Source organism: Choloepus didactylus, chromosome 14, assembly GCF_015220235.1.
Source record: "Choloepus didactylus isolate mChoDid1 chromosome 14, mChoDid1.pri, whole genome shotgun sequence".
NCBI lineage: Eukaryota > Metazoa > Chordata > Mammalia > Pilosa > Megalonychidae > Choloepus > Choloepus didactylus.
In genome coordinates, this window is record NC_051320.1 from 3,826,706 (window position 1) to 3,841,311 (window position 14,606).

General features: G+C 39.4%; 1 protein-coding gene across 1 annotated transcript in view; it reads right to left on the minus strand.

Moving 5' to 3' along the window:
* The window catches only part of PRKDC (protein kinase, DNA-activated, catalytic subunit), a 228,453-nt gene extending 214,506 nt beyond the window's left edge, over positions 1-13,947 (minus strand). The window contains exons 1-7 of the mRNA XM_037802445.1: positions 13,794-13,947; positions 11,817-11,893; positions 11,618-11,710; positions 8,703-8,777; positions 7,865-7,973; positions 7,321-7,433; positions 7,139-7,238 (exon numbers count right to left, since the gene is read on the minus strand). Coding sequence (XP_037658373.1) covers positions 7,139-7,238; positions 7,321-7,433; positions 7,865-7,973; positions 8,703-8,777; positions 11,618-11,710; positions 11,817-11,893; positions 13,794-13,947 — 721 coding nt within the window. The remainder of the gene's footprint in view (positions 1-7,138; positions 7,239-7,320; positions 7,434-7,864; positions 7,974-8,702; positions 8,778-11,617; positions 11,711-11,816; positions 11,894-13,793) is intronic.
* Between the last annotated feature and the right edge of the window lie 659 nt (positions 13,948-14,606).

Sequence of the window (14,606 nt, forward strand, 5' to 3'; positions counted from 1 at the left end):
AGTTGATTGTCCCAGAGTTGGGAAGGTGGAGCAGTGTGAATTAACAAAGCCCCATTCAGCCATCATTTCAGCAGACTGGGAGCCTCCCTACAAAGCCCAGGAGCCCAGAACCGCCCTGGGGGGACGGCACTCACCTGTGACATAGCACAGTCATCCCTCAACAGAGGACCAGGGGGTGCACGGCCTGGAAGACGGACCCACTTGCAAGTCTCAGGAGCCACACGCCAATACCAAGGACTTGTGGGTCAGTGGCAGAGACAAACTGTGGCAGGACTGAACTGAAGGATTAGACTATTGCAGCAGCTTTAAAACTTCAGGATCACCAGGGAGATTTGATTGTTAGAGTCACCCCCCCTCCCTGACTGCCCAGAAACATGTCCCATATACAGGGCGGGCAACACCAACTACACACGCAAGCTTGGTACACCAATTGGACCCCACAAGACTCACTCCCCCACTCACCACAAAGGCAAAGCAGGGTAGAACTGCCTTGTGGAGAACAGGTGGCTCGTGGACGCCACCTGCTGGTTAGTTACAGAAAGTGTACTCCACGAAGCTGTAGATCTGATAAATTAGAGATAAGGACTTCAATTGGTCTACAAATCCTAAAGGAACCCTAACAAGTTAAGCAAATGCCAAGAGGCCAAAAACAACAGAAAATTATAAAGCATATGAAAAAACCATACAATATGGATAACCCAAGCCCAAGCACCGAAATCAAAAGATCAGAAGAGAAACAGCACCTAGAGCAGCTACTCAAAGAACTAAAGATAAACAATGAGACCATAGTACAGAATACAAAGGATATCAAGAAGACCCTAGAAGAGCATAAAGAAGACATTGCAAGACTAAATAAAAAAATAGATGATCTTATGGAAATTAAAGAAACTGTTCACCAAATTAAAAAGATTCTGGACACTCATACTACAAGACTAGAGGAAGTTGAACAACGAATCAGTGACCTGGAAGATGACAGAATGGAAAATGAAAGCATAAAAGAAAAAATGGGGAAAAAAATTGAAAAAATCGAAACGGACCTCAGGGATATGATAGATCATATAAAACGTCCGAATATAAGACTCATTGGTGTTCCAGAAGGGGAAGAAAAGGGTAAAGGTCTAGGAAGAGTATTCAAAGAAATTGCTGGGGAAAACTTCCCAAATCTTCTAAACAACATAAATACACAAATCTTAAATGCTCAGCGAACTCCAAATAGAATAAATCCAAATAAACCCACTCCGAGACATATTCTGATCATACTGTCAAACACAGAAGAGAAGGAGCAAGTTCTGAAAGCAGCAAGAGAAAAGCAATTCACCACATACAAACGAAACAGCATAAGACTAAGTAGTGACTACTCAGCAGCCACCATGGAGGCAAGAAGGCAGTGGCACGATATATTTAAAATTCTCAGTGAGAAAAATTTCCAGCCAAGGATACTTTATCCAGCAAAGCTCTCCTTCAAATTTGAGGGAGAGCTTTAATTTTTCACAGACAAACAAATGCTGAGGGAATTTCCTAACAAGAGACCTGCCCTACTGGAGATACTAAAGAGAGCCCTACAGACAGAGAAACAAAGAAAGGACAGAGAGACTTGGAGAAAGGTTCAGTACTAAAGAGATTCGGTATGGGTACATTAAAGGATATTAATAGAGAGAGGGGAAAAATATATATGACAAACATAAACCAAAGGAAGACGGCTGACTGAAGAAATGCCTTCACGGTTATAACGTTGAATGTAAATGGATTAAACTCCCCAATTAAAAGATACAGATTCGCAGAATGGATCAAAAAAAATGAACCATCAATATGTTGCATACAAGAGACTCATCTTAGACACAGGGACACAAAGAAATTGAAAGTGAAAGGATGGAAAAAAATATTTCATGCAAGCTACAGCCAAAAGAAAGCAGGTGTAGCAATATTAATCTCAGATAAAATAGACTTTAAAGGCAGGGATGTTTTGAGAGACAAAGAAGGCCACTACATACTAATAAAAGGGGCAATTCAACAAGAAGAAATAACAATCATAAATGTCTATGCACCCAATCAAGGTGCCACAAAATACATGAGAGAAACTACATACATGGCAAAACTAAAGGAAGCAATGGATGTTTCCACAATAATTGTGGGAGATTTCAACATATCACTGTCTCCTATAGATAGATCAAAACAGACAAAAGACCAATAAGGAAACTGAAAACCTAAACAATTTGATAAATGAATTAGATTTAACAGACATATACAGAACATTACATCCCAAATCACCAGGATACACATACTTTTCTAGTGCTCACGGAACTTTCTCCAGAATAGATCATATGCTGGGACATAAAACAAGCCTCAATAAATTTAAAAAGATTGAAATTATTCAAAGCACATTCTCTGACCACAATGGAATACAATTAGAAGTCAATAACCATCAGAGACTTAGAAAATTCACAAATACCTGTAGGTTAAACAACAAACTCCTAAACAATCAGTGGGTTAAAGAAGAAATAACAAGAGAAATTGCTAAATATATAGAGATGAATGAAAATGAGAACACAACATACCAAAACCTATGGGATGCAGCAAAAGCAGTACTGAGGGGAAAATTTATAGCACTAAACGCATATATTAAAAAGGAAGAAAGAGCCAAAATCAAAGAACTAATGGATCAACTGAAGAAGCTAGAAAATGAACAGCAAACCAATCCTAAACCAAGTACAAGAAAAGAAATAACAAGGATTAAAGCAGAAATAAATGACATAGAGAACAAAAAAACAATAGAGAGGATAAATATCACCAAAAGTTGGTTCTTTGAGAAGATCAACAAGATTGACAAGCCCCTAGCTAGACTGACAAAATCAAAAAGAGAGAAGACCCATATAAACAAAATAATGAATGAAAAAAGTGACATAACTGCAGATCCTGAAGAAATTAAAAAAATTATAAGAGGATATTATGAACAACTGTATGGCAACAAACTGGATAATGTAGAAGAAATGGACAATTTCCTGGAAACATGTGAACAACCTAGACTGACCAGAGAAGAAATAGAAGACCTCAAACAACCCATCACAAGCAAAGAGATCCAATCAGTCATCAAAAATCTTCCCACAAATAAATGCCCAGGGCCAGATGGCTTCACAGGGGAATTCTACCAAACTTTCCAGAAAGAACTGACACCAATCTTACTCAAACTCTTTCAAAACATTGAAGAAAATGGAACACTACCTAACTCATTTTATGAAGCTAACATCAATCTAATACAAAACCAGGCAAACATGCTATAAAAAAGGAAAACTACTGGCCAATCTCCCTAATGAATATAGATGCAAAAATCCTCAACAAAATACTTGCAAACTGAATCCAAAGACACATTAAAAAAATCATACACCATGACCAAGTGGGGTTCATTCCAGGCATGCAAGGATGACTCAACTAAGAAAATCAATGTATTACAACACATTAAAAATTCGAAAAGGAAAAATCAAATGATCATCTCAATAGATGCTGAAAAAGCATCTGACAAAATCCAACATCCCTTTTTGATAAAAACACTTCAAAAGGTAGGAATTGAAGGAAACTTCCTCAATATGATAAAGAGCATATATGAAAAACCCACAGCCAGCATAGTACTCAATGGTGAGAGACTGAAAGCCTTCACTCTAAGATCAGGAACAAGACAAGGATGCCCGCTGTCACCACTGTTATTCAACATTGTGCTGGAAGTGCTAGCCAGGGCAATCCGGCAAGACAAAGAAATAAAAGGCATCCAAATTGGAAAAGAAGAAGTAAAACTGTCATTGTTTGCAGATGATATGATCTTATATCTAGAAAACCCTGAGAAATCGACGATACAGCTACTAGAGCTAATAAACAAATTTAGCAAAGTAGAGGGATACAAGATTAATGCACATAAGTCAGTAATGTTTCTATATGCTAGAAATGAACAAACTGAAGAGACACTCAGGAAAAAGATACCATTTTCAACAGCAACTAAAAAAATCAAGTACCTAGGAATAAACTTAACCAAAGATGTAAAAGACCTATACAAAGAAAACTACATAACTCTACTAAAAGAAATAGAAGGGGACCTTAAAAGATGGAAAAATATTCCATGTTCATGGATAGGAAGGCTAAATGTCATTAAGATGTCAATTCTACCCAAACTCATCTACAGATTCAATGCAATCCCAATCAAGATTCCAACAACCTACTTTGCAGACTTGGAAAGCTAGTTATCAAATTTATTTGGAAAGGGAAGATGCCTCGAATTGCTAAAGACACTCTAAAAAAGAAAAACGAAGTGGGAGGACTTACACTCCCTGACTTTGAAGCTTATTATAAAGCCACAGTTGTCAAAACAGCATGGTACTGGCACAAAGATAGAGATACAGATCAATGGAATTGAATTGAGAATTCGGAGATAGACCCTCAGATCTATGGCCGACTGATCTTTGATAAGGCCCCCCAAAGTCACTGAACTGAGTCATAATGGTCTTTTCAACAAATGGGGCTGGGAGAATTGGATATCCATATCCAAAAGAATGAAAGAGGACCCCTACCTCACACCCTACACAAAAATTAACTCAAAATGGACCAAAGATCTCAATATAAAAGAAAGTACCATAAAACTCCAAGAAGATAATGTAGGAAAACATCTTCAAGACCTTGTATTAGGCGGACACTTCCTAGACTTTACACCCAAAGCACAAGCAACAAAAGAAAAAATAGATAAATGGGAACTCCTCAAGCTTAGAAGTTTCTGCACCTCAAAGGAATTTCTCAAAAAGGTAAAGAGGCAGCCAACTCAATGGGAAAAAATTTTTGGAAACCATGTATCTGACAAAAGACTGATATCTTGCATATACAAAGAAATCCTACAACTCAATGACAATAGTACAGACAGCCCAATTATAAAATGGGCAAAAGATATGAAAAGACAGTTCTCTGAAGAGGAAATACAAATGGCCAAGAAACACATGAAAAAATGTTCAGCTTCACTAGCTATTAGAGAGATGCAAATTAAGACCACAATGAGATACCATGTAACACCGATAAGAGTTGCTGCCATTAAACAAACAGGAAACTACAAATGCTCAAGGGGATGTAGAGAAATTGGAACTCTCATTCGTTGTTGGTGGGACTGTATAATGGCTCAGCCACTCTGTAAGTCAGTCTGGCAGTTCCTTAGAAAACTAGATATAGAGTTACCATTTGATCCAGCGATTGCACTTCTCAGTATATACCCGGAAGATCGGAAAGCAGTGACACGAACAGATATCTGCATGCCAATGTTCGTAGCAGCATTATTCACAATTGCCAAGAGTTGGAAACAACCCAAATGTCCTTCAACAGATGAGTGGATAAATAAAATGTGGTATATACACACGATGGAATACTACACGGCAGTAAGAAGGAACGATCTCGTGAAAAATATGACAACATGGATGAACCTTGAAGACATAATGCTGAGCGAAATAAGCCAGGCACAAAAAGAGAAATATTATATGCTACCACTAATGTGAACTTTGAAAAACGTAAAACAACTGGTTTATAATGTAGAATGTAGGGGAACTAGCAATAGAGAGCAATTAAGGGAGGGGGAACAATAATCCAAGAAGAACAGATAAGCTATTTAACGTTCTGGGGATGCCCAGGAATGATTATGGTCTGTCAATTTCTGATGGATATAGTAGGAACAAGTTTACAGAAATGTTGCTATATTAGGTAACTTTCTTGGGGTAAAGTAGGAACAGGTTGGAAGTAAAGCAGTTATCTTAGGTTAGTTATCTTTTTCTTACTCCCTTGTTATGGTCTCTTTGAAATGTTCTTTTATTGCATGTTTTTGTTTTTTTTTTAATTTTTTTTTTCATACAGTTGATTTAAAAAAGAAAAAAAAGTTAAAAGAAAAAAAAAAACAAGGAAAAAAATACGTAGTGCCCCCTTGAGGAGCCTGCGGAGAATGCAGGGGTATTGGCCTACCCCACCTCGATGGTTGCTAACATGACCACAGACATAGGGGACTAGTGGTTTGATGGGTTGAGCCCTCTACCATAGGTTTTACCCTTGGGAAGACGGTTGCTGCAAAGGAGAGGCTAGGCCTCCCTATATTTGTGCCTAAGAGCCTCCTCCCGAATGCCTCTTTGTTGCTCAGATGTGGCCCTCTCTCTCTACCTAAGCAAACTTGAAAGGTGAAATCACTGGCCTCCCCCCTATGTGGGATCAGACACCCAGGGGAGTGAATCTCCCTGGCAACATGGAATATGACTCCCGAGGAGGAATGCAGACATGGCATCGTGGGACGGAGAACATCTTCTTGACCAAAAGGGGGATGTGAAAGGAAATGAAATAAGCTTCAGTGGCAGAGAGATTCCTAAAGGAGCCGAGAGGTCACTCTGGTGGGCACTCTTACGCACAATTTAGACAACCCTTTTTAGGTTCTAAAGAATTGGGGTAGCTGGTGGTGGATACCTGAAACTATCAAACTACAACCCAGAACCCCTGAATCTCGAAGACAATTGTATAAAAATGTAGCTTATGAGAGGTGACAATGGGATTGGGAAAGCCATAAGGACCACACTCCACTTTGTCTAGTTTATGGATGGATGAGTAGAAAAATAGGGGAAGGAAACAAACAAACAGACAAAGGTACCCAGTGTTCTTTTTTACTTCAATTGCTCTTTTTCACTTTAATTATTATTCTTGTTATTTTTGTGTGTGTGCTAATGAAGGTGTCAGGGATTGATTTAGGTGATGAATGTACAACTATGTAATGGTACTGTGAACAATCGAATGTACGATTTGTTTTGTATGACTGCGTGGTATGTGAATATATCTCAATAAAATGAAGATCTAAAAAAAAAAAAAAAAAAGTTAAACGTACACACACACACCCGAGTGCACATAAAACTGGGGAAGCCTGAATAAGGCTGGTAGATTCGATATCCATTGTGCCAATTTGATATACTGGTTGTGGTCTGTACTCTAATTGCGAACAATCGCTGGAAAAAAAGGGGTGAAGGGCATATGGGACTTCCTGCATATGAATATACAATCAGCTAAAAAGTTTAAAATAAATAAATAGGCATTCTTTTCAGACTTATGGTTTTTGAACACAGAAAGAAAATCAAGTGACGCAAAGCAATACCTTCTTCCATAGACTTGGTAAAGTTACACATAAGTGAAGACAATCCCTTCAGACATCCTGTCACAATAGGCAGTCTGGGCTCCCTTACCGCTGATGTCATCTAAAAGGAAAGTTTTAAGAAGATACATTACAAGAGAAAATTATACCCAAGTGTACAGAAGCAGAGTTTATCAACATCTTACCTGGATCTTAAGTTCACCCAAGAAAGCACGGAACAGTTTTTCTGAATTATTTATCATCTCAAAAGGATGAACTTCACCTAATACTCCTAGGAGCTCGTATATTTTTTCTAAAACTGAAAAAGAAATTTTATACAAATTAAGCCCTCGTATTACATATAAATAAGTTCAAATTAACAAAAACATACAAATGAGAAAATGAGAGGATGTTTAGTTCAAAAGTAACTTCATAGTAAAACACAAAATATCTAGTTGCACATAATGGAATTTTTCTTGATAAGTTTTATGCAAATCTATTATTTCTAAATTAAGTTATATTTGGAATATATTGTGAGTTTTCTACTTAAAGGAATCATTTTGTAAAGAGCAAAATTTCTATAAATGAAAGTCATCACACATTGTTTTTGTTTCCACTTTGTTTTGTTTCCAGTAAAAAGGATTCATACGTAAAACATAAATACTTGGTAGAGGAAATCTAAGTTTTACAGCAATAATTTTTATGTTGATCTGTTAAAATATTTTAAAATAACATTTAAATGCTTCTCACCTGTATCTGGTATTTTTGTTTTCAAAGCAAGTTCTCCATAGAATTTGCTAAATAAGTCTCCAACTTTGAATTCATTCATGAGTCTAGAACTTCTCAAAGTCTGAAGTAGCTAAAAGAATACAAATTAGCGTTTTCTAAAATGGAGAATAAAGGCCTCCACCTGTCTTGGTGCATCTGTGTACAGCAGTGGATCACATGTCTCCTGGAGACTTTCTTGGGCCCCCAAGGACTCTCAGCTACCAGATTATTCGGATGTAGGGGTTGAGGTAGCTGGTAGAGGTTACAAAGGAGAAAGGTAGTCTAGACTTAATTTTACTTTCCCAAACACCACTAAAAATGACTAGAACCCCTTCCCTCAGAGGTACTCAACACCAAAGGAACTCTAAAAAAAGAGAGCTGCATCTAACAGAGAGATACTGGTAAGAGTTAGACTCAAGGACCATTTTAATGCCACTTATAGACCTAGTCCTATTGTCATGAGTTTAGGAAAAACCTCAGAGACACAATGAGGTAAGATTTTTTGGCAATTCCTAGTAGCATTATGGTTCACAAAAAGGAATAAGGATTAGAAATGGAAGAACAGTAAATTCCTTAGATATTTTTTCCCCTTCATTCCCCTTATAACCAAAAAATTCTTCCTTTGCCACCCAGAAGGGTCTGAGAACAAAATACTGGGGTACAGTTGTGTGACAGTTAAAAAGTGTGTAAGTCATCCATGTATCAGTCCTAATCCTCCAACCTTTGATCCAAAAAAAACAAAACACACACCAAAAATCCAATTTTCTGTTTAAGTTACACATTTAATATAAAATGCATATGTTTAGAGATTTTAATTTACCTTAATAAGAAGGTCTAGAGCTGGAATTTTACATTTGGCCGCTTTATCTTTTGTATAAACACTGGTACAAGTATTCTAGGTTTTAAAAAGAGACATACCAAAACCATCAATATGATTTAAAAACCAAGACTTAACAATAGCTAAACTTATATCCCTGAGAAAAGTGGTACCAACATACAACATAATAAAATATAACATGTTGGCTGTTAAAAGTATAATATTTGAATACACAAGTGTTCAGATTAAGAATTACTGAAAATATTAATAGACAATATGCTGTGATAACAATATCAACGACCACTACAAAAACACACACTCAAAGTACACCTCAGCAGGATTAAAAAAAATTTTACTTCTCCGTTACATACTTCCCATAGCACTTGCTGCCATATATCAAGAAAGAGAGAAGTGAACTACAAAAAGATGACTAAAATACAGAGAAGACTGGATGGGGCTCTCCAAGAAAACAGACAAGAAGGCTCTTTGACTGAGACGACCTGATTCCAAGGCTGCAGGAAAGTTAGAGAGGTTAATAATACCCACTTCCAAAGAGCTTTGGTAAAGATTAAATAAGACAAGCTGTTTATTAAAGAACTTTGAAAACTGTGAAGCACGTTATAAATATTAGTAACTCCTTCAATTGAGATGTTTTAAAACATTAAGATTCTAATCAAGATGACTAAAAGTCAAAAGAGAATAAAATCAAAGCCTATTTTAAAAGAGAGACTAATAACCCTTAAAAATAATATTCTCAATAAATTGTGGTATATACACACGATGGAATACTACACAGCAGTAAGAAGGAACGATCTCGTGAAACATATGACATGGATGAACCCTGAAGACATAATGCTGACCGAAATAAGCCAGGCACAAAAAGAGAAATATTATATGCTACCACTAATGTGAACATTGAAAAATGTAAAATAAATGGTTTATAATGTAGAATGTAGGGGAACTATCAATAGAGAGCAATTAAGGAAGGGAGAACAATAATCCAAGAAGAACAGATAAGCTATCGTGGGTAAATTTAACGTTCTGGGAATGCCCAGGAATGACTATGGCCTGTTAATTTCTGATGGGTATAGTAGGAACAAGTTCACAGAAATGTTGCTATATTAGGTAACTTTTTTGGGGTAGAGTAGGAACATGTTGGAAGTAAAGTAGTTATCTTAGATTAGTTGTCTTTTTCTTACTCCCTTGTTATGGTCTCTTTGAAATGTTCTTTTACTGTATGGTTTTTCTTTTTATTTTTTTTTTATTTTTTTATTTTTCATACAGTTGATTTTAAAAAAAAAGTTAAAAAAAAAACAAGGAAAAAAATATGTAGAGCCCCCTTGAGGAGCCTGTGGAATATGCAAGGGTATTGGCCTACCCCCACCTCGATGGTTGCTAACATGACCACAGACATAGGGGACTGGTGGTTTGATGGGTTGAGCCCTCTACCACAGGATTTACCCTTGGGAAGACTGTTGCTGCAAAGGAGAGGCTAGGCCTCCCTGTAATTGTGCCTAAGAGCCTCCTCCCGAATGCCTCTTTGTTGCTCAGATGTGGCCCTCTCTCTCTACCTAAGCCAACTAGAAAGGTGAAATCACTGCCCTCCCCCCTATGTGGGATCAGACACCCAGGGGAGTGAATCTCCCTGGCAACGTGGAATATGACTCCCAGGGAGGAATGTAGACCTGGCATCGTGGGATGGAGAACATCTCCTTGACCAAAAGGGGGATGTCAAAGGAAATGAAATAAGCTTCAGTGGCAGAGAGATTCCAAAAGGAGCCGAGAGGTCACTCTGGTGGGCACTCTTAGGCACAATTTAGACAACCCTTTTTAGGTTCTAATGAATTGGGGTAGCTGGTGGTAGATACCTGAAACTATCAAACTACAACCCAGAACCCATGAGTCTCAAAGACAATTGTATAAAAATGTAGCTTATGAGGGGTGACAATGGGATTGGGAAAGCCATAAGGACCACACTCCCCTTTGTCTAGTTTATGGATGGATGAGTAGAAAAATAGGGGAAGGAAACAGACAAAGGCACCCAGTGTTCTTTTTTACTTTAATTGCTCTTTTTCACTTTAATTATTAGTCTTGTTATTTTTGTGCATGTGCAAATGAAGGTGTCAGGGATTGGTTTAGGTGATGAATGTACAACTATGTAACGGTACTGTGAACAATCAAATGTACGATTTGTTTTGTATGACTGCGTTGTATGTGAATATATCTCAATAAAATGAAGATTTAAAAAAAAGAAAAATAATACTCTCTACATTATAGCTAGTTATAATCTACAATCTATATTTTCTTATAAATTACTTCAGATTGAATATATACTTCTTTTTAACTCTTAGCACACTCAAGGAATAGACATGAATTTAGGACCAAGAAAAACAACCTACCTTAAGATGTGGCACTTTTGTTGAAAGTTAAGTAAGTCTGAGAGAGAACAACTTGATTTTTGAGTAGAAGTACCATAGTAAATTACGAGGAAGGCTGGGTTTGTTGGCTGGGGAGAGCAGGTGAAGAGTAGGCTGGCAAGAAAGGGAGGCACGAGCGAGCTCAAGTTTAAGGCTGTCGTCAGAGAAAACATACGGACTATAGGAAACAGGGATCTTTCCCAGTGGGGCGATTCTCTAAAACTGTCATTCAAAAAATCCTGTAAATATTACCTTTCGTAAAAGGCATTGCATATCCCATGTGAAAAAGTTATCAAATGTTTCTCTGACAAGAGCCTTAGCCAGTTAAATCTTAAAATATAAAAAAAAATAAAGAGAACAGCCCATTTCATTTCTAACACAAGCAGAAATAAGCAAACTTCCCAAAGAGAAAAGCATAGGTAAAATAAAAATTAAAGTTCCTCACACCACAAGTTAAAATAGATGTTTATATTTGATGAGGTATGTTTTTCTCCTCCTTACCTTAATATCAATAGAATAAGGTGTGATCTTCTGGCCAAGTTTTTCTAAGAAAATACATAAAAATTTTAGGACTTCTTCTCTACAATCACGGAACTATAATAAAAGAAACATATGTATTATAGTAAATATGGGTAAGAATAAAAGTCATTCCCACAGAAAGGAATATACAAGAAAAGTGAAATGAAGATTTTAAACTTACTTCTTCAATGCTAAGTGATTTCCGTACAAATACAAGCAAACCAAAATCTCTGGAAAACACTAAAGAAGTCTGTAATGCTGGACAAAAAAAAAAACAAATAAGTTATCAGAGTTGCCAAGGAACATGCCATAAACAATAAACCTACCCCAGAGGGTTTGCATAGTTCTCAACTGAGCTTTATACGTAATAAAACACTAACTAAAGGCTGTTGTATTCAGAAAAGGAAAGCAAGAAATTCTAGATGTATAAGACAGAATGCCCCTCCCCCCCCCCAAGATGAGCCCTAACTCATCCTAACTCCTGATGATGCCTATGAATATATTAACACTACAGAGCAAAGGGGAATTAAGGTGTCTAATCAGCTAAACTTAAAGCAGGTAGATTACCCTGGATTTTGGGGAGGGTCCAATGTAATCATACGGGCCCTTAAAAGTGGAAGAGGAAGTCACAGGAGTAGGTCAGTAGGATGCAAAGACAGCAGCAGAAGAAGGTGAAGCCTGGCAGGGAAGTGACCTGCTGTTGCTGGCTTTGAAGATGCAGGGAGAAGGCCACTACAGAAGGAAGGCTGGTGGCCTCTAGAAGCCAGGGACCTCAGCCCTACAATTGCAGGGAACTGAATTCTGCCCACAGCCTGAATGAGCAAGGAAAGGGATTCTTCCCTGGAGCCTCTAAAAATGAACACAGCTGCCAACACTTGATTTTAGCCTGATGAAAACACACAGGCATCTGACCTACAGAACTGTAAGGTAATAAACCTGTGCTGTTTCAAACCACTGAGTTTGTGGTATTTTGTTACAACAATAGGAAACTCACATACTCCCCATAATCTGTCAAGTGAAACACATGATGTATACTGAGAGTAAACACTAGATGTGTTATAGACAAGTTAATAAGGGAACAAAAAAGAATTATACCTTAGAAAGTCTGAGACTAGAAAGCAATTAATGTTGTTAATTTTTTAATTTTGATGCTTCCCATACACAGCATCTTGTTTAGAGTGTTTAGATTATTTCTCTACCATATTCAACACTGACCTCTTAGGAAGAAAATCTTATCCAGGCCATAATTAAGAGGACACTGCCATAGAGAAGTCCTGCATATTCAGATATTAAAAAAGGAATACTGGAGAAGTTTTTATACAATGATATATCAAAATGAGAAAATGCTGAAAAGAGGCACTTTTACTACAAAGGAAAAATTTTTCCTCATCCAGGCATTGCTGAAATTTAAAATAACCGTGTATATTTCAGTCATACTCCCACAATCATTTTTAAAAAGTAGAAACAGCAAACAGAGGGGTTTGGAAAAGGTATTCCTGTATTTGGTGATATTAAGATGAAAGAAAACTCTTTTTGTTCTCTCCCCCCACTGCGGACAGTAGTGATTGCCAAACTGAGGGCATTTTCATTAACTTTAGTTTCAAAATGCCTCTCTTTTAATGTTTAAAAAAAAAAGTAGTATAGAATAATCCCTTTTAACTCACATCCACAAATTCTCTTGATTTTCCCCACCCCACCCCCCAACCCTGGTATCAAATCGATGGACTTCAAAATACTCTTAACTATACCCAGGGCATTAGAAACGCTGGGCTGTTACGATTCTGTGCAAACCAGAAACCCCAACACATAGACCCTTCCTCAGCGGCCTCGGCTAAGGTGCCGCCTCGGGTCCCTCCCTCGGCGGACTCGGGACCCTCGCTCGGCCGCCTCGGTGCAGGTGCTGCCTCCGGAGCCTGCCTCGGGGGCCTCGGAGCAGGTACTGCCTCGGGACTCTCCCTCAGCGACCTTGGTGCAGGCGCCGCCTCAGGTCCCTCCCTCAGCGGCCTCGGTGCTGGTGTTGCCTCGGGACACTCCCTCAAGTGCTGTCAACAAACCTAGCTCAGCGGCCTCGGGACCCTCCGTCGGCGGCCTCGCTGCAGGGGCAGCCTCGCGACCCTCCAAAGATGCGCGCCGGCCCAGCAAGGGGACAGATACCCACCTAGCACCGCCGGGCTGGCGCTCAGCACGCACTGCTGGCCTAGTCCGCGGATGAGGTGATAGCCCGCCATCGCCGCGCCGCAGCGGTCATTGGCGGACAACAACTCCTGCAACTTCTTGAGAGAGCCCTGCACATCAGCGCCTGCCGCCGCCATGATGGGGCGCCCCGGAACCGGACGCATGCGCACACTAGCCTGGGGCCCGGAATCGCCACTGTGCGCCAAGTACCGCAGGTGGCCGCTGGAGGGGCGGGGCCGGCGGTCATGGGTCCCACAGGCATTCAGCCCGGTCCCGCCAGATTTAAGACGCTACTGGTGTTTGGCTATGCAGCGCATAACACTTATGCACGCATCGAAGCTTCTGCAGAAGCAGAAATCCAACAGTTTGACGTTCTGAAGTAGTCGGGGAATGGTGGTCTATTGGTCCTGACTAAATACCGGAGGGAGGCAGAAAACCATGTTGGGGTCTGGGTCGAGATAAAGAATGGAAAATGTTTCTGGAAAGTCTTTAGAAAAGACGCCTAATGGATGAGAACTAGATCCTCCCTAACAAGCGGGACACTAACTGCGAACTCATCCGACGCAGCCTGGGCGAGTTCCCCGGTTTCGCGCCAAACTGAGGCCGACTAGAGATCAGACCATCTCAGTGTGGGGGAACAAGGCGCCGAAGCCCTTTCTGTCCCCCCATTTTGGGAGCAGTGGTGCCTACCGGGGGCGGGGCGACTCGAGGGCGCCACAGTGATTGGTGGGCAGCCGGGGCAGGGACGAGCCGAGCGTGCCTTCCGCGCGGTCTGCGAGCGGAGACCAGACCATCC